The sequence below is a fragment of the Erythranthe guttata genome, chromosome 12 (assembly GCF_056151865.1).
Source record: "Erythranthe guttata isolate IM_541 chromosome 12, IM_541, whole genome shotgun sequence".
Lineage (NCBI taxonomy): Eukaryota > Viridiplantae > Streptophyta > Magnoliopsida > Lamiales > Phrymaceae > Erythranthe > Erythranthe guttata.
This window is the reverse complement of record NC_142544.1, coordinates 15780806-15803201: the sequence shown is the minus strand read 5'-3', so window position 1 is coordinate 15803201 and position 22396 is coordinate 15780806. Positions and strand designations below refer to the sequence as shown.

The 22396-nt window shown below is 35.3% G+C and overlaps 3 protein-coding genes across 6 annotated transcripts; 2 read left to right on the top strand and 1 right to left on the bottom strand.

Annotated features, from left to right (window-relative positions):
- Positions 1 to 282: 282 nt before the first annotated feature.
- AAPT2 (aminoalcoholphosphotransferase) lies at positions 283 to 8031 on the top strand. Of its 4 annotated transcripts, none has more exons than XM_012992253.2 (20): positions 500 to 634; positions 837 to 1011; positions 2447 to 2456; positions 2564 to 2614; positions 3182 to 3259; positions 3889 to 3964; positions 4085 to 4107; positions 4200 to 4300; positions 4725 to 4819; positions 4926 to 4994; positions 5219 to 5288; positions 5663 to 5726; positions 5808 to 5848; positions 5929 to 6013; positions 6366 to 6428; positions 6922 to 6980; positions 7097 to 7149; positions 7287 to 7359; positions 7513 to 7578; positions 7723 to 8031. In XM_012992253.2, the coding sequence occupies exons 2-19, from the start codon at positions 875 to 877 to the stop codon at positions 7532 to 7534; spliced, it is 1170 nt and encodes a 389-aa protein (XP_012847707.1). In that variant the 5' UTR covers positions 500 to 634; positions 837 to 874; the 3' UTR covers positions 7535 to 7578; positions 7723 to 8031. The 4 variants fall into 4 exon arrangements, with proteins under 4 accessions (XP_088682396.1, XP_012847707.1, XP_088682395.1 ...); XM_088826269.1 differs by having other exon boundaries at positions 502 to 634; positions 819 to 1011; XM_088826270.1 differs by lacking the exon at positions 2447 to 2456 and having other exon boundaries at positions 283 to 634; positions 837 to 1015.
- Positions 8032 to 9414: 1383 nt separating this feature from the next.
- On the bottom strand, positions 9415 to 12133 carry LOC105967469 (uncharacterized). The gene is made up of 8 exons (XM_012992067.2): positions 11742 to 12133; positions 11016 to 11096; positions 10848 to 10907; positions 10432 to 10475; positions 10283 to 10325; positions 10110 to 10181; positions 9910 to 10011; positions 9415 to 9824 (listed from the first exon to the last, which is right to left on the bottom strand). Exons 1-8 carry the CDS (start codon positions 12096 to 12098, stop codon positions 9705 to 9707), a joined length of 879 nt encoding a protein of 292 aa, XP_012847521.2. The 5' UTR covers positions 12099 to 12133; the 3' UTR covers positions 9415 to 9704.
- A 6840-nt stretch (positions 12134 to 18973) lies between these two features.
- LOC105967472 (micronuclear linker histone polyprotein-like protein) lies at positions 18974 to 20549 on the top strand. The gene has a single exon (XM_088826914.1). The coding sequence runs from the start codon at positions 19400 to 19402 to the stop codon at positions 20450 to 20452; it is 1053 nt and encodes a 350-aa protein (XP_088683040.1). The 5' UTR covers positions 18974 to 19399; the 3' UTR covers positions 20453 to 20549.
- Positions 20550 to 22396: the final 1847 nt, after the last annotated feature.

Here is a 22396-nt window from a genome sequence, read left to right as displayed (position 1 = left end):
CTGAAAAGTGGATATAGACCCTTTTGATTTGGCCGAAAACCATTATAAATATGTTCTTCTTTATTCTTGTTTCAGTTATGTGTTTCGAAGCGGATTTTATGTTTTGCTTGAAATCTCAACGAGTTAGCAAGATGTTCGCGCTATTGTCTAGTTCGATTTCCTGACTTGTTTTAATCTAAAATCTGGTTGATTTCGCAACAATTTCAAAGAACTATACTCATATTGTCGAAAATGTTCGTTACGCTATCTTAATAAATATTGAAAGAATAGGTGAACTTAATCAATCTAAATATGAATACATATTAAATTGTTTATATAAGTGCAACTAAAACATTTATACAAAAATAAACACTCTTCTATAATTTTTATACGAGACACCTCATTTCAAATTATTTTAATTTTCATCAACATTTCACAAATAAAAATAAAAAATAAAAAAAACACCAACTTCTGATTAATTTAACTAATTTTAACTTCTACACTTCCCAAAAAAAAAATAAAAAAAAATTCAAACAATCATCTTCTGCAATCTCTAAAGAGCCATTTTCATTAGACCGGGCGGGAGCGAATCATTCTCCTTTTTACTCAGTCGGATTTCTCTCTCTTCGTTTCTTCTCTCCATTCCCCAACATTGGTGAGATTCCAGAATCTTCTTCATTTTCCAATTAATTCCACTCTCGTAATCTGAAAAATCAATTGTGAAATTTTCGGTATCCGTGTTAATTTTCAAGTTTTGGTAAAATCGATCTGCATTTTGTTTCTGCTTCGGTTTGCGCGAATCAATTTCATACAGATTGGAGGATTTTGTTTTCTAACAGGATTTTTTTACATTTAAGGTCAAATCGCGTGCAGAAAGGGATAATCGGAGAAAGCAATGGGATACATTGGAGCGCATGGAGTTGCGGCGTTGCATAGGCACAAGTACAGTGGAGTAGATCACTCGTTGTTAGCGAAATATGTGCTGCAGCCCTTCTGGACTCGCTGTGTTAATTTCTTCCCTCTTTGGATGCCGTAAGTGTATTAATTAATCTTCCTTTTTTTCTATTTTATAATATGATGTTGTATTCCACATTTTCATTTGTTTTTCTTCTAGGTGTTTGTTTTGTATGAGTTGTGTTTAGGATACATTGAGTTGGTAAATCGGGTGGTTTGGATACATTGGGGATGCTTATGTTAGATAATTTATGGATGCTTGTCTTCCAAAGTACTAAAAATTGATGAAGAGCTTAGGTGAATTCAACCAATTTTTTTTTGGATTTTTTCAAATGAGATTATATTTTCGATTTTCTGCACACAAGTAAGACAGACTGAGTGTAGTCGAGCTTATTAAATATTTTATGTTGTCAAATGTTCTGAAGGAAATGAGCTTTTTCTTGGTTACAAGTCGGAAACATGTTGTTATCTCTTTCATTAGACCATTATTTCTCAGTCACGAAGCTAGGGAGTAGCCAGTCCCTCTTTTTAAGCACTGTTGAGTGTCGATCCATGGATTTTGTTCGGTAATTTTGTCTTAGTAGTTTGGATACAAAATTGTTTACATAGTATAAACCACGATTACTTTTAATCACGGTCTGTTCAGATTGTTAATTTATAAAAATGTCATTCTTTACTGTTATCAAGGTGGTTTCTTGTTTCTAATATCTTATACCATCCTTAGGTTTAGTCTTTTAGAGATATGGTTTTTTATTCATTTACTATAGAATGTTAATTATTTTTCGTTTATTTTGCGAATGAGTTGGAAAGACTGAGAATAGTCGTATATTTGATAGCAGCTATAGAGTTCAGCAGATGTAACTGTTTTTTGTTGTCAAGTTTGTTGAAGCAAAAATAGTTTTTCTTGGTTACTATCATTGCATCATTAATTATCAGCCAGAAATTAAGGATCTGCCAGCCACTCTTGTTTAAGCACCATTGATTCAAGTATGGCGCACTTGTTTATTTTTGTTAAGTTTTCTAAGCAATTTGGATATGGATGTTATATCACATGGTATAGAACACGAGTATACCATGCTAATTTCTTTGGTAAGAGGTTGAGAATGTTATTTATTGGAAGTTTATTATTTACTGTTGTAACATGGTGGTTTCTTGTGGTCAAATTTTATACCATTCATAGTTTTAGAGATATGTCTCCGTATCAAGCCATAGGACTAAATCAGTAATCACCAACCGACGGTCGTAATTTGTTTTAGTGTATGATGTGACAGTACAAATCTGCATTTAGTTTAGTTAAAACACCTTCGGTTCATATTGGATCTGAGATTGAATTAGAACATTTTTTTGTGGCTGTTATTGGATAGATACATTTTTTAATGCTCTGGATGATTCACTTGGATTATTCTCATGAATCCATTTCCTCGGTGATATTTTATATCCATTCTACCAACTTCATTAGATGGTTTCTAATTTCTATTTGTTTCTCTTTTGTATATGGACTCGGCATTTTCAGACCTAACATGGTAAGTTCTTTTTGAATTTTGAGTACTATGTTATTAAAGTTTGATTAGTGTCAAAATTTTCCTCAGCTTTTGGCTCATCAACAGTGGCGTATTTATTTTATTTCCAGATTACACTCATAGGAGCGATGTTTTTGATTACATCTGCATTGCTTGGATACGTAAGTGATCTCTCTTTGTATTTCCTTATTTCCTTTTAATACGTGTATTGTTTGACTAATGCGTTCTTCGTTCTTCTCATTCTTTGCCTTGTGGATGTAGTATAGTCTTAAAACACTATTACTGTGTTGCTATTGTTGTATTTCATGGAGCTTTGACATGAAATAAATATTTCCGATATTTTTCTGATTTCAGTTTTCTCACTAAGGTCAACAAACAGTTTGGGTCTATACTTAAATGATCAACAGTATTGAGTCAACTTTATCTTGGTTTTATGTCGTCTATGTCCTTCGTAATCTGTTTGTACTTCAGACGGGAACTTTAGCTTTCTTACTGTCGATAATGACTTTGGAATTCAATAATTGCTTGATAAAATTGAAACAGCATACTAGCGAAGGTACTCAGTTCCAGTTATTTGTGATATCACGAATAAGTTTGTTATGACTCCTGAGTTCAGCGGGAGTTTGGTACTTGTATAGCCGTGCTAACATTGTGAATCTTGTCTTGGTCATTTTGTTTATATATTATTATATTCTCTTCATATCTGATTCTATAAACTTCTTCTGCAGATATATTCACCTCATCTGGATTCACCTCCTCCTAGATGGGTTCATTTTGCTCATGGACTTCTGCTCTTCTTATATCAAGTAAGCTAGATTTGGGTTCCTAATGCGTGCATTCTTGTTATGTATTTTAATGGGAAGTAGAACATACAATACAGGAGGATGCAGGAATTTGTATTTTCTCTGCCGAATTTTGTACTTGTACATTTTGGGGATGAAAAGCCAGTTATTCTAGTTAATGTGATATCATGTTCTGTATCATTTCTTAGGACTTCGGTAGTAAATTGGAAAGGGTGAAATATTCTCTATCTTCATACTCAATTACACAGAACATACAACTTAAAAAGGAAATTAGGAAAAATGCTACCCTAGAATACCATATACTTGGAAATTCTCACCATTAACTTGTATAAGTTATTCAAACACTTGAGTGCCTATTTTACAATAAGATAGTATATTTTTAGGCTCCAAAATATCTTGTAAGATGCAAATTCTTGTAAAATTTTACTAAATAAGTTTAGGCAAACACCTTCTAAATCAGTTTAAGATTTTCAACATGATTTATGCACACCTGGTTTTCTTTTGCAACAGCTTGAAAACTACGTCAACTCTCTAGTCTCTGCATTGCCAAATATTCTGTTTTGTTATCTATATTTGATAAAGAGTTAAATATATATCTGCACAATTTATGTCGTCTTGAAAATGTACTCTAGACTTTTGATGCTGTTGATGGAAAGCAAGCAAGAAGAACAAATTCCTCTAGTCCACTGGGAGAACTTTTTGACCATGGTAACCTTTGTTCCTTGTGACATTCTTTATATTCTCGCTTTTGTTATTTAGTTTGATATTCTTTTGTTCTTTTACTTGGTACTGACGACAATCTTAATTATTTCCTCAACAAAATTGCAGGATGTGATGCTCTTGGATGTGCGGTATATTTTTTCGATTTTTGTTGTTTTGTGCTAGGTGTTGTACTTGTGATACCGAGATCTCTAACTTCAATGCAATTTCCTTCCTTTTATAGTTTGAAGCCTTGGCCTTTGGAAGCACTGCCATGTGTGGTCCGAGTACTTTTTGGTTCTGGGTTATATCAGCAGTCCCATTTTACTGTGCTACATGGGAACAGTAAGTTGGTTTTTGGCTGGTTCATAACTGGTTAGCAGGATTTTAAGTATTTAACATTATATATTATGGGATTTGTCTTTTTTAACTTTCATATACTGCTTTATGGGCCTAACTCTTTCTGGGGAAAAAACTGTTCATACTAATTTTCTACCTTTTCCACTTCTTCCTGAGAAAACTGTTTCCTAGTATTTTGCTCTAGGTACTTTCTTCGTATGATGAGCCTATTCTCTCCTCGGCTCATGAACTTCAGCTTAAAATATTGTTTTTTCAATCTATGCTTCATTTTTTTTCCTGCTATTCTATGTTTGTTCCATGGTGGGTATATGCTGCAAACAGTTTATTTTGGCTTTCCTGTCGAGTTACTCTCATATTGCTATGCTTTTTTCCTAAATTATTAGTTTTTTTCTTTTGCATTTTTGTGCAGCTATTTCACCAATACTCTCATTCTTCCGGTGATAAATGGGCCTACAGAAGGTCTTATGTTGATATATATGATCCATTTCTTCACAGCCATTGTTGGTACTGCTGCTATGACTTTTTTTCCCTGCACATACTTGATGATTTTACGTGTCTGTCTGTAAATAGAAATTTGCCAAGATTTGAGTCGAGATGGCTTTCTTTTCAGGTGCTGAGTGGTGGGCTCAGCAATTTGGGAAATCCATCCCATTCTTGAGTTGGGTTCCAATTATAAATGGTGAGTTGACACATTATTTTGACTGTTGACTATATCTAGCATAACTAAACTACTTATATCCATCATTAGTGACGTTTGTTTTCAAGGTAATGCGATGCTGCTTATCTACTTTGGTTGCTTGACATATTACAGTGCAAGCTTTACCATTACTTGCTTAGGTTCTCTTTTCTTGTTTTTAGACGTCCATAGTTTTTTGAAGTGGCTTCTTATCTCTCTCTCTACAGGAATCACGATGTACAAAGCTGCATTATACTTAATGATAATCTCTGCCGTTATACCTACAGTCTCATTCAAGTGAGTACAGTTTCTATTTTGATTAAAAAGGCACTTGGTTGTTTGAAGAATTTACATATATATTTTTTGTGTTACTCTGGCTGTAACTATTAGTCCAAATTAAGCTTACTGTACACAGTTCGTATATGTTGAACTGATGGAGTAATTTAGCAATTGGCCCTGCGTCGTTGTTGCTTGGAGGTTAATTTCTTTCTCATCAGAAGCAAGGTCCCAATAAAAATGGACTTCAATTGTGCAAGGGGCATTGTTTTTCTTTTTTCTTTTTTTTTTTTAATCAAGATTAGTTTATCGCATTTGATTCTCCATGTTCTAGGCAACTTGCTGCTTCAACATCAATTTTTCTTGTTCTAAGCTTAAGTAATTTATCTGTGCAGTGTCTACAATGTTTATAAGGTTGTTCAGGCAAGAAAAGGAAGCATGCTGCTAGCTTTGGCAATGGTATGCATGTCTAACACATAGATAATAGCTCTATTATGGTTCTTCACTGTTGAATTAATATCTCGTTCTACTTCTTGACAGCTTTATCCTTTTGTTGCGCTACTGGGTGGAGTTCTTGTTTGGTATTTCTTGATTTTCCACAATCTCGTTTATTTTTTTGTGTGTTATTTGTTACGATCTATTATTGAGTATAACTGTGCAGGGATTACTTGTCTCCTTCTGATTTACTGAGCAACTACCCGCACCTGATCATATTGGGTATTGGCCTAGCATTCGGGTTTCTTGTGGTAAGATGTCTCTGTAGTGGATGTGGCACAACTTCAATATCATTGTAGTTGTAGGTCTATCTTTTTAGGGTTCTTACTTATTGATGAATATATATATATATATATATATATATATATATATATATATATGTATATGTGTGTGTGTGTGTGTGTGTGTGTGTGTGTGTGTGTGTGTGTGTGTGTGTGTGTGTGTGTGTGTGTGTGTGTGTGTGTGTGTGTGTATCTTATTTGAGAGCTTACAGGGCTACCAATCTCTCTTTTCCCCCCTTTTTTCCCTTCCTTCCACTTGAAATTCACACTCAACGTATGCTTGTAGCCTTGTGCAGGAGCTGACAAATAATTCCTTTTGCAGGGAAGGATGATTCTTGCTCACTTATGTGATGAACCAAAGGGCTTGAAAACAAACATGTGCATGGTATGGCCTCATTCTAGTTGAATATCGTAAATTGTCCATCATGAGATAACACACCATCTGAATGTGAAACCAACGACTTGTGATATTATATCTTCTCCAAGAAAGCTCCTTATCTTCTAAATAAAGTATGAAAGACCGAATTTGTGAATAAATAGAAACGGTACACTGGTACAGTGAATGTGGTGTGAAGTGTGAGTAACACTTTGTGTAACATCCAGCAGGAAAAAGAAAAAAAATTTGGGGGTGTTTCATCTTGTGATTATTTTGTTTAATATGGTGGATTATTTTGATGATGTGTACAAATCTGACAAATATCTGGATTTTGCATGCACTCTTTACTATTATTTTTCATTTGACAATAATTGATTCAGATTGCGTATACTTTAATAATGAACTCTTTGTTTCGAGAAGTTGGTGCTTATACTATTATATAGATTTTTCCAGAGGCACATTTCTGTAGGAGTCTGTTGATAATGTGTTTTACTCTTCGCAGTCATTGTTTTATCTGCCTTTTGCCATTGCAAATGGACTCACTGCCAGGCTAAACGACGGGTGGGTGTTAACTTTGATCTGCTAATAAATATTTATACGATTATCCTTTCAAGTAGAACTGGGAGTTACCAAATGAATTAATTTGAAAATTTACTGAAATATTTATCCCGTTGCAGAGTTCCTTTAGTTGATGAGTTCTGGGTTGTTCTTGGTTTCTTTGCATACACAGGTATGGCTTTTCTGCATTTTTTTGAGTTTCTGTTATATGTAAAATCGCCAATCGCTTTCTTTTACTTATTTGTACTTCTAGAGGATGAATGAATAGAATTTTGTTATATAATCGATTTTTTCTTATGCTTGATGCAGTGGCGCTTTATCTGCATTTTGCCACCTCAGTCATTCATGAAATAACAACAGCCCTGGGAATATACTGCTTCAGGTAAAGAATATTCTCCCCTGAATTCATGCTAATTTTGCAAACGGATGAATATTGTGAAAAAAAGAATATTTTATAGCCTCTCGTGATGGATTGGCTCTGTTCTGCATCTCTTCATCCATCAAATTATTGATTTTGGATTACAACTTAATGCAGGATAACTAGGAAAGAAGCGTAAGCTGTGATTACTGTATCGCCTGGCTGTGCATTTGTAACCTTGAGGTAAACTTTCCCTTAAACAACTGGACGAATGATTGTTGTTCAGTCCTTTGTACTAATTATAATGTTTCATTTTTAATTTTTTTTTTTCATACGGGATCTTACTGGTTTTCTGGATAGCTAATTTCTTCTTCTTCCGCGAAACAGTTTGTAGCTGGCAACTTTGATTTTACAAATAAGGCACAACATTGGCTGATCATTGATACGAAGTTCAATCCGCTTTTTCTGCTAGTGTGACGTTAGTTTCTAAAATATACCGATTTTCAGTTGAGTGATGTTATATTTCATAGGGTGACCAATGTTTTTTTTTTTTTTTTTTTTTATAATTTATTTATGGTGTAGTCGTATTTTAAATTCCACTCTTGTTGTCTCTTAATTCTTAAGTGCATTCATTCTGTATACACAGATTCACTAACTTTTGGTTTATGTCGCCTTTCTATAATTCGTTTTCGTCAATGATTTGTTCTTGATTTTGACCATTTTTCCATGGAAAAACGAAACTTGGGGTTGCATAGCACTGAGACGACCCTTTGAATCTGGGGGGATTTAAGCAGATTTTATTCGTTCGACAGCACCAAGTGCACATATAAATATGTGTAGCACATTTATGTAATTGGATTTAGTACTAACAGTCTAACACAGACAACCACAATGTGGATTTTGGCAACTTGGAATCCGGCAAACTGCAAACCTGCATGGCGGTATATCTGTTGGTTCGACGGAATGTTTAGCAGCAGCATCAATAGCAGGCTTTGCTTTGTTGCATTGGCATATGCATTTTGGATTTGCGCAAGAAAGATATGAACAGTCTTGATCCTTTAAACACTCCAAAATCGACGCTTCTGCGCTCATTAACATCGGGATTCCTGTCCAAAAAACCATGCATTTTTCAGACAATGTATATATACATATAAAATAACATATGAATTGATGATCAATAAACAGATCCAAGAAAAAGAAAAAAAACACTGACCACAGTGAAGGAACAAGAGCACAAATACGAAAATCGAAACGATCGAAGGCTTCTCCATTGTGCACGCGCTGTATGTTCTCCATTTTGAAAGTTGTAGGCTGCTTTATATAGTTGCACATATATCAGATTTGTATATAATTACTGATTACATACTTGTATCTTATGTAATTACAGATCTGTGAGAATTTAATAGCTTTCTGTTTTGGCAACTGTGAATTTGTACATTTGTACTGATGGTAAGGAAGTAGTAACACAATTTTTATTTGAAGAAAAAAACTTTATTCATTATGATTCGAAATTACTTTAATACCGATTTTTTCTTACTTTAATATCTATTAGTTGAATACCATACATTTTCCCCCCTTTTTATTAGATTAAGATCACAAAGTACGACAATACCCTTGTTAATACCTTAATGGTATTAATGTCATTACGTATCTATCGGTTATTTATTTTTATTTAGGTGGTATGAAATTGATAAATAAGTGGTATTTGAAATAGCCGCCCCCAAATAATAAAGAATGGCGACCGTTCAAATTATGAAAGTCGAATAGTCCTTACATCTTACTAAGAACACATACATATACTTGTGTGTTATTATGTTCCGATCAACGATTAATAATCACTCGATGTATTTCACCCGGTGTAACATCAAATAAACCATGTCAACAAGAGACAGATTCCAACAACCAACACATCCAAATTGCCTCTCAGTATTAGTATTTTTTAAATGTTTCTTTTCCTAAAAAAATATTTGGATAAAAATATAAATACTACTGAAGAGTTTTAAGTTGAATTTTTAGATAGATTTTACCTTAAAAAAAGAGGTTTTTGTAACATTTTTTTAGAAACAGTGGGTCTATATGTAATTAAACCTAACTTTCTAATTTACTCAAAGATTAAAAATATAATTGTCAACAATTCTATGGTTAAACACATGGAAACATGAATAAAATTATATATTTATTTACCCAAAATACATGGTAATTAGGATGAAATTATTTTCCCTATTCCAACTCTTCTTTCTGCAGTGCTGATTTGCTGCTACTAATCATACTCACATGCATCCTTGGTATTACTACATCGTTCGCCGTGCATGTAACATTCCCGAAAGTTTGTCGAAAGAATATTCGGAATATATATATTAACGATGTCGTCATATTGCAGCCTCGAGCCATTTAGGTAGTCTAAGTGAAGACTTCATTCCGAGTCTTGTAAAGAATACAGCGTATAAAAGATGCAGCAAGAACACAAAGCAACCGCAGTTCAGCAGAAGCTGTCGAAGAAAGCAGATATGTTAAAACGGACAGACAATTAATTGAAATATATATTAGTTTCGTCGACTGTTGAAAAAAACTTACCAGAAACCCGAAAATGAAGTAAATAAAATTCATCGATGGAACGACGATTATGCCCATGGACGAGAGGATAAATGTGACGAGAGCGTGGACGTTAATTGTGATCTACGAGCACACAGAACAACACTTGTAAGCAATTTTTTTTTTTATATTTGGAATTGGAGAAATAAAATAACTGAAAAAGGTCGAGATAGTAATTATACCAACGCCAGTATATTTTCCCCGATTAAATATGAGGCAATTACGACATTAGCCAGAGCTCCCATAGCTCGAACCTGCAAATCAAAATCATTTCTTATATTTCACATGCGATTAGTAGCTGATAAACATATTCAGTTATTACAGGGAAAAAAGTTGAGAGAGAAAAAAGCAATACGATTGAGCACATGAAAACCGAGGCGCCCCAGCTTGTCTTTGACCTGACAAAAAATAGACAGACAAAGAGTAAATATAAAAATATACGAAAGAAATAAGACATTCTCAAATGGCTTCTTTTATTTAATATTTAAATCCCGGGATTCTTACCTCCAAAAACTGCCTATGGCAAAACCAAGCAAGCCATGCAATAACTGGTCAAGAATATAAGTTCGAATCAGTGCCTGATTTTAAGTTTCGTAAAAGCAAATAATAATATTTCGCCGTTGAAAACATGGATTTACGGCACGAAAGACTAGAAACACGAATCTTTAAAACTATTAGTAAAAAAATATTTAAAAAAAAATAAGTCGATTGCTGTCACATTCCAATTACTTGAAACGCAACAATTCAATTTTCAGGCAGAAGCAAGATTCCCTGTAATACAAAGCCCTTTCAAACCGTTTTGCATGTCTCGTTTTTAAACATAAAAATCAATGTTGAATATCGAGAGCATTAATCAGCTTAATCAAAACACGAGCAAGAGCAAGGGTACATTTTTAAAATAATATATTAATTGAACTCACCAAATAAGTAAGTGCTTTCACCGGACCGGATAATACGATCAATAATACAGTAGTTGCCACCTGAACAAGAATCAAACAACAGCGTAACCAACCAATTGCATTATCCGTAAATATATTTTCTTAAATAAGGAAAGTATAATTAACAGCAAGAGTTAGGGGGTGGCTAACCATGGTTTTCCTACCAGCTGCAATACCCCATCTCATAGTCGACATTACGATTGGCAGAGCAAAGAAACACGCAAAGTATTTCTGCGCAAATCAATAATTTAGCACATGTTCGTAAGTGTTTGAGGATCACACTTTTAAATAGATAAATAGTTACGCACGCCTACATATCTTTGTATTAACTTTCTCGATAATGAGAAATGCGTCTGCGCGAGAGAGAAAAGTTGGGATGCTAAAATATCTTAACTTAAAGAAGCTCTAATCTCATGCATATGGATTTGAGTTCATCAACTATTCTAATTACACGATCCGAGAGTACAATAAACGTCCACATCACCGGTAAAAATAAATTTGTTCATCGAAACCAGATTCTCTTTGTTCCCTTGATTTCCATTAGATCGATAAATTTCAAAGAACCTTGTAAAGCTATTATATTTTTTTTTTTGGATGAATCTATTTTTTTTGTTAGTGAAATATATCATTTAATATTAATATCCCCAATACGCCCCTCAAGTGCAGTCGAATTACATTTGAAGCCCTGTATCTGAAATGTGTGGCGGTGCGATTTGAACACATGACCTTTCATTTAATATTAATATCTCCAATTTTTGCAACTTTAACAAGTAATTGAAAACAACTTTATTTTACACTTTACTACCAAAATTACACAGAAAAAATATGCAATCAACGGAGAAAAGTTAAAAAACTGAATATTGGAAAAAATAATACCTCAATGGCGAGAGAATTACTCAAAAGGAAGGCGAGGCCAGAGACAGCGGCAAACATTGCACACTCCACAAGTCTTAGAGTCTTCTGATAAACCTCCCCATCTTCCGCTAAGTACTCTTCAATTTCTTCAATTTCATTCTTCTCAATCGAAATTGGGATTGCCGCATTGATTTTTGAATTCTTCGCGTACTTGGTGGGATAGTACATGGGTGTAGCGATGGATGGTGAAAGTTTGAAACTTTGTCCATCTGAAGTGGGGAAGGAGGACAGTGATTGCGTCGGGATCCTGATTTGGCGGTGGCGATGGTGGTGGTTGTGGTGGGGGTGGTGGTGGAAGTTGAGTTTGAGGAGATTCATTTTATCTTTGAATGGAGGGGACTGAAATTTTTGCGGGAGGTGATATTCGCGGTAGCAAAATTACGAATGCGGGTTTAAAAAAATCCACTCTCTACTTTCTTTCTCTCTCTACAATTTTAGCTTTTATATTAGAAATCATTCCAAAACACATGTTATTGTAGCCATTTGAAAAAAAAAAAAGTGCATCGAATGAGGATCGAGATACGGAATCCAACGAGGTAAAATTTGTTCGTTTTTGTTCTTTAAATCGCGAAAACAAGACCCACGACCAAACTGGGAGCTAAAAAGTCCGATTCACGCCCGGTTTGGGCGCGTAAAAGTGTTATCCGCGCCCGATTTGGGCGCCCAACACAGCTTTCGGCGCCCGGTTTGGGCGCGCTCTGTGACTGAGATTTAATAAAAAAAATTACATATTTATGTTGGCACAAGGATTCGAACACGGGACATTATTTTAAAAACACAGGCTTACCTAACCAACAAGGCTAGAGCCATTTTGACAATAAATTATTATTGAATTGTATTTATAGACTTCGTTATACTTCGCAAAAAAGTAATAAATATACGCTGCAGGAAAGACTCGATCACGGGTCTATTGCGAAAAAACGAGATGCCTGACCAACTAGGCCAGAGCAAGTTCATTAACTGATAATTATTTAAATATATTATATCATGTCATTTATACAGGGATAAAAAAAAAAATTGAACCGGACGACCGGTCCAGAACCGGCGTCCGGACCGAACGCCCAAACCAATTTTCCGCGCCCAAAACAGGCGTGTGAAAGCAGTTTCCACGCCTGTTTTAGGCGTGAAAACTGCTTTCACACTCCCATTTTGGGCGTGGAAGATGCGCAGTTTTTATTCAAAATTGACCCCCAAATCGCGATTTTTCTTCGATTTTCATATAATTAACAACAAATTCAATATATATAACTAGTTTAGATGAGTAATTACCTTTCAAATTGAGGAGATTTTCGGATTTGGAAGGATTGTGAGAAGGATTTAGGATTTTTGTGAAATTTGGGGTTTTTTTGTGGTTTTGGGGTTTGAGTGAATTGGGGAGTTTTTAGAGAGAGAAAGGAAATGTATTGTGAACGACATTCGTAATTTTACTGCCGCGTAAATCATTTCAGAATTTTTGCTGTGAAAGGGTTTTCCCCCAAATGAACGAAAGTCGTGTTTTCATGTTAAGTAAGTCGTGTTTTTCTTTTTTCTTGTCAGAAAATTAGACTAATTTTTTACATTTTATTTAGGACAAAATGCAGTTCAACACGTATAAATTTCTCATTTTCGCACTTTCTCCACTAAGAATTCAAAAACTGAATAATACCCCTTTAAAATATTATTTTGGTTGCACTTTGTCTTAATAGCCAATTTTTGGTGGGCATTGTGCAACACAAATAACATTTTAAAGGGGTAATGTGCAAAACGATAATGTTTTTAAGGGGTAACGTGCAATAAAAATAACATATAAAGGGGTAATGTGCAACAAAATACTCAAATGCTGGTGAATAATCCATCAAAATTTTACTATCGGGGCCAATGTGCAACACAAATAATATTTTGAAGGGGGACATTCACTTTTTAAAATTTTAACGGGTGCAAAGATTATAATTTTTAGGGGGCGATGTGCAATTCGCCCTTTTATTTATTGCAGTTAAGGCCTAAGGGTATTAAAATGTAATTCTTTTTCTTATTTATATTCACGAAATATTATAAATGAGGCCCAAATGATAGCAGTCCTTCATGAAGCCCATTAACTATGAATACCCAAGTTGGTAAATTAAATCGGATGGTGGCTTGACACTGGCAGAACAAAAACACACCACCTCTATGTCCTCAAATCCAACTACAAGTGGCGAAAACAAGGAATTAGTGAACAAAAATCCAAAAATGAATTAAAAAACATATTTGAACTGACTTTAATCAATTAATAAAACATAGTTGATTGTGGATCCAACCTTCGCGAACTTCACCCGTCCGCGTCGTCCTCCTCGCAATCTATTCCCCATCATCATCATCACCATCAATGCCGTCCGTCTCGCCACAACCCCCTCCACATCGACCACCTCCCTTCCCACACCGCCGCCGCCACCACCATTAACAGTCGTCGCCTGCTCATTTTAAAACGGAACGACGCAAGACCAGTCCCGCTCCTCATCTCCGTCTCCATCTCCAATCGCCCCCTCTACGACGTCTCCAAGAGAAGGAGAAGGAGTGTTGGGTGCTAAATACCAACACGCAAGTGTACGTATCGCAAACAAGTAGTAAAGTAGACTCGTGAGAGTCGGATGTCGATCCCACAGGGAATACGCAAATTATTTAATCCTAAGTACCAAATCCTAACAATTGTGATTTTTATCCAGCCTACGCAGGGTTGTCAAATTAATTAACTAAATAAATTAAACTAATTAAGAAAACAATTAATCACGAGAAAATATCAATATAAAACGGATCTAGGATTTTATCTTCCCCCTATGCGATAATTCTTCACCCAATTAACCTCCTATCATGCAAGTTACGATTCCCGATTATTAACCCAAGACACGAAATTACTCATAACCAGCTGTCGCTGTATTATAAGTCTATTATTCATAAAAGATTCACTATATGTCTATGCAAACCTAGTATAAATAAAGCATTAAATAACAAGTCTCGTAAACGGCTACCTAAGGTATTATCTATATGTCTACGATAATACATGCAATTAACACACTCATCCGGTGAAAACTACTCAAAGGCTCTTCTATCCCTGTTCTAATTATTAAAACGATCTGTCAATCAATTCTAACAATAACAAATAGCAACATAAATTAGCTACGTTCATGCGCTAAATAAGATCAAGATAGAAGAAATAATCGAAGAATTAAACTTGCATAAAAGTAGAGAAATAGGTTCGAATTACCACATAGGGTTCCAATAAAATCCTAGAATAAAAACTTAGCTACTCGTAATTCTTATGATAAACAAAATAAAAATAAAAGAAATAAGAAAAACTATGCTTGAGTCTTCGTTGATCTTCGTTCTTCGTGTTTTGTGGTGTAAAATTTCGTGCTTATGGTGTAGAGACATGTTGCTTTTATAGGCTTTTCTTGATAAGGAAGTAGTAGAAACCTAATAGGAATCAATTTCCGCCACTTTCCCCCTATCAGGACTTGTTATTCGATTTTCGCCATGTTGGAGTCCGATTTTTGGAATATTGTGTAAATAAGAATTGTAGCCCTTGAAATTAGCTTTCCAATGCCGCCAAAATCACCTAATTCGGAGTTTGTATGAGAGAGATATGCTCGAAATCGTGGACATTGTCAAAGCTGTGGCGAGATTCCTTCTTCCAATTTGATTTGTTTCCTTATTTACAACTTTTTCCTTTATTTTTGATCTTTTTTCCTTCATGGACACTTAATTCTCGTTTTTCACCTATAAAACACAAAATCAACCAATTAAAGCACAAATATAATTAAATCTAAACAAAAGATCCACGTAAAGTAAACGTATTGAGTGTAAAATCTACACTCAACAAGGAGCGTCGTTGTTCTAGCGGCCGGGCGTCGCGTGTTCTTCATTCCCCGATCGAGAGAGAATAACCTAGAGATTTGGGTGCGAAAATAGAGAAGAAAAAGATAAACTGAAAAAGAAGAAGAGAGAAATGAAAAATGAAATTACGATCATCATCGAAGTGCAACATTGAATAATTTAAATTTTGTAAGAAAAAATGTTTAAAATGAAAAGGCGTTATCTCAATTTTTGTTTTTTAAATGAGGTCCTCTTGTACATAAATTTGCTTTGCTAATTTTATTGTTAATTAAAGTGTTGTTGGTAATAACATGTTAAAACTAGTAAATCATGCGGGTAAAGTACAATTAAATTGTTTGTTAAGTAAATGTTTGTAATAAGTGCAACAAGTATGGGACTGAAAGTGTTTGTCCTACTGCCCAATGGGAACAATATTAAGGAAACATAATCATTATTTCATGAGTCAATAACATTAAATAATCTTATTAGTTCATCCAGGAAAAAAAATAAAAATAAAAAATTGTTTTTTAATTTTAAATTAGACTGTGAAATATATGATGAATATTGTTCATCGGATCGAGCGTGCCTGGGGGCGTGTGGAGTTGGTCATGATGCCCTAATTTTTGGGTGTGCTTTCTGATTTTATTTATTTATTATTTTTTTTTTTTTTTTTGTGGTTGCCGTTGAGATTAATTTTGAATTGTATACATCACAAAGAAAATAAAACAAAAACATATTATTTACTAAAATTCAAGAATCGAATATGTAAAATACAATAGGGCAGTTCATCTAAAGTAAATTATGACCGCATCGAGGTAAATTCAAATTACAAAAAAATTATAATATTTGAGTAATTACAACCATTCATCAACTATGAATCTTATTGTACGTTCATTTTTATCGTGTCAAATTTAGTGGAATATTCTTCAGTTTGCATTCCTTTTATCTTATTCGGTTTCTATATTTTGAAACAAGATGGTCATAAGATGTATCTCTTAGTTTGTAAATATAAAATTGTGGTGCATGAGAAACTGCAGTTTTGCATAAACAAATACAAACTATAGAACATTTTCCACAATTTTAGAGATTATGTTGAATTTAACAGCATAAGGGTGCAAATGTAATAAAATTCATAGTTGAAGACGCGGTTGTATTATCCAAACATAGGAGTTTTGGTGCCGACGTTTAATTTAACAAAAACAAAAAAAAAAAGGAAAAAAACAAAAATAATGGAAAAATAAAAGAAAATGTTGAGAAAAATTTAGTGAGACGACAGCAAACAAAAAAAGACTTGTGATTGATGCGCCCCCACCCACACTGGAAAGCCTTTTAGACTTTGTGTAACAGAAGCAATATATATATATATATATCAGTGTTCTAAAAATCGGCCGAGGCGGAGGCGGTCCAAAATCTTTACGATTTTAGTGTAAATGTTTGAAAAATCGGTTTTTTGCCTGTGAGGCGGTTTTAGGCGGTCAGAGGCGGTCCGAGACGGTCTGAGGCGGTCAAACCTTTAAGGCGGGTCAAACTCGATGGCAAAAATCGGTCAAAAATCAGTTTTTTATTTTTTTATTTTTTTTATAATTCAAAATAAAAGTTGGATTTTAATAAAAGAAAATATGACTTTATGCATTATTTTGTTTATGTTAATTGTTATTGTTAAAGAACTAAGGATGTATGCCAGGAATGTTAAAGAATAAATGTAAATTCAAAAAAAATGTTTTTTATTTATATTTTACAAGAATATTTATGTATTATGATCTTATAATTATTAAACTTTTATTATGTTATTAGAATATATACATAATGGAGATATAACTATGTTTAAATATCTTTTTATATATGTTTGGAGTATTTATAAATAATATTTAGAAATATATTATATTAAATTTTAAAAACCAATTTATTTTCGATTTATCACCGATTAATCACCGCCGCACCGATTAATCGTGAGTCGGTGCCTGACCGACTCGAACCCGATTATCGCTTTTTACAACATTGATATATAATATATATATAGGGTTAACTGCAAAAAATCCCCTAAACTTTGGACGTTTTTGCGCTTTACCCCCTAAACGGAAAAAAGTTGCACGAGCATACCTGAACTTGTTAAATTGTTGCACCGGCGATTAAAAAATCCATTTATAGCAAAATTTATGCCTGAATTGCACACGTGCAACTCACACATGAAAATGAAAGGGCAATTTCGTAGTTTCACAAGATTTTCAGATAAAAGAAAAAAAAAAAAAAAAGGAAAAAGAAAAAAAAGGCCACCCTCAGCCATCTTCTTCGTCTCACTCCTGCTGCAAAACAGGGGATGGAAGATTTTCACACCACCAATACCTTCTCTCTCCACCGCCGCACCACCACCTGAAATTATCATATCAAATTACTGCTCCGTCTTCTTCCTCTCTCCGGCGCCGCATCACCACCACCACATCTGCTCCGCCGCCGCACCACCACCAAATCTGCCACCAACATCGCTACCTATTCTAACGCCTAAGCCTCCACCGACTCCACCTTCAATTCCTCCACTGTCATCTCCAACTCCACCACCAACACCTCGTCCAAATTTCCAATTTCTCCGCCTATACCCAACAACCCCTCGCGACGCTGCCGCCGCGGCCAATTTCTTTTCTAAAACAACCACCACCACCAAATTTGCCGCCGGGCAGATTTAAGAGTACAAATCCCCTCACATCCAATTAGTGAATTTGGAAAGAATCACCGCCGGATTATGTGAGGCTAGGCATCACCGCCAATCGACGGCGATATGGATGAGAGGTTTATGTCCTCTACTTCCGGTGGGCCGTGAAGCACAGACGGCGGAGGGTTGCGAAGCAGAGTTAGCAAGAGGGTCACGAAGCGGGCAACCGGCGAATTACAGGCGGCGGGCGGCGGACGGCGGTGGGCTGAGGAAGGATTTTTTCATATTTCTTTGTCTTTTTCTTCTTCTGTTGGTATAATATGATACAGGAGGGGATTTTTTAATATTTCTTTTTCTTTTTCTTTTTTTTAAATTTATTATATTTATTAAAAAAAAAGGAAGAAAATAGGTATATGAGGAAAAGACCAATTTATCCCGGCTCAAATCATGTGCTTCTCACGTGTTGTAGATTCCGGTCTCTTTTTGCTAAAAATGGACAATTTCTATTCCGGTGCTACAAATTAGTAAGTTCAGGTATGCCCGTGCAACTTTTTTCCGTTCAGGGGGTAAAACGCAAAAACGTCCAAAGTTTAGGGGATTTTTTGCAGTTAACCCTATATATATATATATATATATATATATATATATATATATATATATATATATATATATATATATATATATATATATATATATATATATGATAGATATAGAGGACAGGTCGCTTCATACCTTTTAAATTACTCAAAAACTCTGAGTGCTTGTCCCAATCTCAATCACTTCACTCTTGGCATCCATCAAACACATGATCATATATACAAACACACACTACTCAATTATATGTATACCCAGAAAAAAAACACACACACACACAGTCTAACACAGTATTATATATATTTTCCATCACTCTTCCTCTGTAATAATAATAATAATAATAATTGAACACTGCTACATACTGCATACTGTTTTTCCTCGATCGGAAAGTAAAACGTAAAGCTCACGCCACTTTTTTCCCTCTGCGTGCTCTTCTATCCTTCATTCCTTATCATTTTACATCATCCCCTCTCTCTCTCTCTCTCTACAAAAATCCCATTAAAAATCAAATCTTTTACGTTTTTAATTCTTTCATTATCGATCAGTAGCCATGAAAGACAGAGGCAAAGCTTGTACTACCGACGGTTTCCCGGAGTTCAATTTCTCGGCTGCGTCGGAAATGCCATGCAAGAAACACCCGAGTTCTTCGTCGGTCGGAATTTGCGCCTACTGTCTGAAAGACAGGCTGGTGAAACTCGTCTGCTCCGAGTGCGGCGAGCAGCGCCTCTCTTCTTCTTGCTCCTGCTCCGACGATGTTTCCTCCTCCTCGTACCGCAACTCTTGCAGCAGCACTGTCGGTAGTGTCGGAAGAGTCTCGTTTCTGATAGAGAACGAGAAATTCGATCCGAATATTATTCCGGCGAAGTCCAAGAGAAGGGAAGACCACCACAAATCGTCGTCGGAGCAGCAGGTTATATTCCTGCGGCGGAGCAGCAGCAGCTGCGTGGAGGTGAAGAAAACAAATGGGTTTTGGAGGATCAAGCGCCTCTTTAGGAAGAAACGAAACAAGGGCGGCGACGAGTTTTGCGACGAGAGAAACAACGGCGACGGATTCTGCGACGAGAAAAGCGAGATTTGGGTGCGGGATTACATGGGCGTCGCCCGGTCTAGATCGCTCTGCAGTTTCAGGGGCGGCGGCGGCGACGAAGCGAGTGAGTGTGCTTTCTCTAGCGCTAAGATCTCCGACGTCACCGGCGGAATCTTTCTTGATTCCGACAAGCAGTGGGGATATTCCGGCGAAACCGAGGGGAGGAGAAGTGGGTTCTGCAGAGGTGTGCTCGACGCTGAAAATGGCGGCTTCGATTTCAGAGGAGTTCATAGTAGTACTGTTGCAACAAACAGGAGTGTTTTTCCGGCTAAGGAGAGTGATTTCAGCGCCGCCATGGATGAGTCTGCTTTCATTGATCTGAAGCTGGATTTAGCGACGGAATTGAAGGAAGAAGGTGGGGGGAGTTTTGCAAATATGAAGAGTAATGGGGGCTCTTGTAGAATTTCAGTGAATGAGAGGGTGGGATTGAAGAGAGATAGCAGAAGCCACAAGGTTTGGAAATGGATCTTTAAGTACCATCCTGCAAATAAGAAGGGGGGGAAAACAATATTTTGAAATCTTGTTTTTTTCTTTATTTTGGAAATGTTGTGGTCTTTTGTGATAGTTTCTATAAGCACAGGGTGTACTAAAATAATAGAAACTGTTATTTTAATTTGTGCTGGTCTTTTACTCTGTTTAGCTGTTTTGTGTATGTTACTCTTATTAATTAGTGTAAATTTCACTTTCCCCCATTTACTTTGCTTCGGTATCACTCTTATTAATTGGTGTAAATTTTACTTTCCCCCCTTTACTTTGGTTCGGTATCATTTTACCCCCTTCGACTCACGATTGTATTGATTTGCCTCCTATACTTGTAAAGTTGTCTCACTATGGCCATTGCTGTTAGTTGCCATTGTTGTTAGTTGTCAGGCATTTGACCTTAACACCTTTGATTTAAGCTCTTAAATTAAAAAAACACCATATTTCCCAATTTAACTAATTATTAAAAAAACAAAAAAAACATAATAAAAAAAATCAAGACAACGAGAAAATATAGTCAACAACACCAGCCACATTTTTTTTTAATAATTATTTAAAATGGGAGGGGTGGCTTTTTTGTAATTTTCAAACTTACAAACGATGTTGAGGTTAAAGGTATGGAAACTAACGGCAAGGGCCACATCGAGACAAATTTTCAAGTACGTAGGGGCAAATAGATGCAATTGAGAGTAGAAAGAAAAATGATATCGAACCAAAGTACAAGGGGGCAAACGGATGCAATTGAGAGTAGAAGGGGGTAAAGTAATATCGAGCCAAAGTACAAGATGGCAAATCGATGCAATTGAGAGGAGAATGGGGTAAAGTAATATCGAACCAAAGTACGAGGGGGAAAGTGGAATTTACCATATAATTTATATAGTTCAACATTATACATAATTGGCAGCGACTATATGCAATCCAAAATTTACTTAGGGCAAGACCAAATAAAATTTTATACCAAATTAAGTGTAAAAAGACTATAATGACCTTAGTAAAATATAAACAAAATAAAACATAATTACACCAATTACTCTTGCAAGACCAAATTAAAAAAAAAAAAAGAAAAGAAAAAAGAAACCCAACACAATTGAAGAACGGGAAGGAGGGAAGAAGATAACCATTTCCAGATTCGCCGGCGCGTCGGCGATGAAGTCGACCACCACCGCCGTCGCCGTTGCAGTCGACAGTCGCCACAAGTCCATTTAGAACATAGGGTATGATTTTAGGGTTAGATTCCACCACCATTGTTGAAGGAATTGTGGTTTTAAAAATATCGACCTGTACTTGTCGATTTTTTTGTAAAATTTCGACACATTGGTGTCAAAATTTTCACTAAATTTCGACAATAAGTTGTTGTCGATTATTTGCATTTTTTTCGACATTTGTGTGTCGATATTTTGTTCAAAATTCGACATCAGTGTGTCGATTTTTAGCAATTAAAACGACATGCTGGCGTCGATTTTTCAGAAACTGAGAAAATCGACGTTGTAATGTCGTTTTTATTGCTAAATATCGACATGTAAACGTCGAATTTTTGTGTACGTGAAATTATTTTCGAAAAACGAAAAAACGATCACAAAGCTAAATAAAGTACAACATTTATTATCTCATTGTGTTCTTCGACCTTAGAATCATCCATATTAATGTTTCGTGTGTCCATAATGTCGTTCTTTTCAAGTTTTAGTAAGATTTGAGGGTTTTGTTTGATGAGGGTTTTTGGAGAATATGAAAGAGTTTTTTTGTGAAGAAGAAGAGGTTGGGTTTTGTTGGTGAAGAAGAATGGTCATTTTTATTTTTCATTTTTTTGGTCTTGCAATAGCAATTAGGCATTTTTTGAATTAATAATATCAAAATTAATATTGGGGTCATATTTGTAATTTCCAGTCTTGCTCTTGGTAAATTTATTCATATTTTGGTCTTGCATAAAGTAAGGTCTTACACTTAGAAATTTTGAGATTGCAAATAGGTGCAGCCTACATA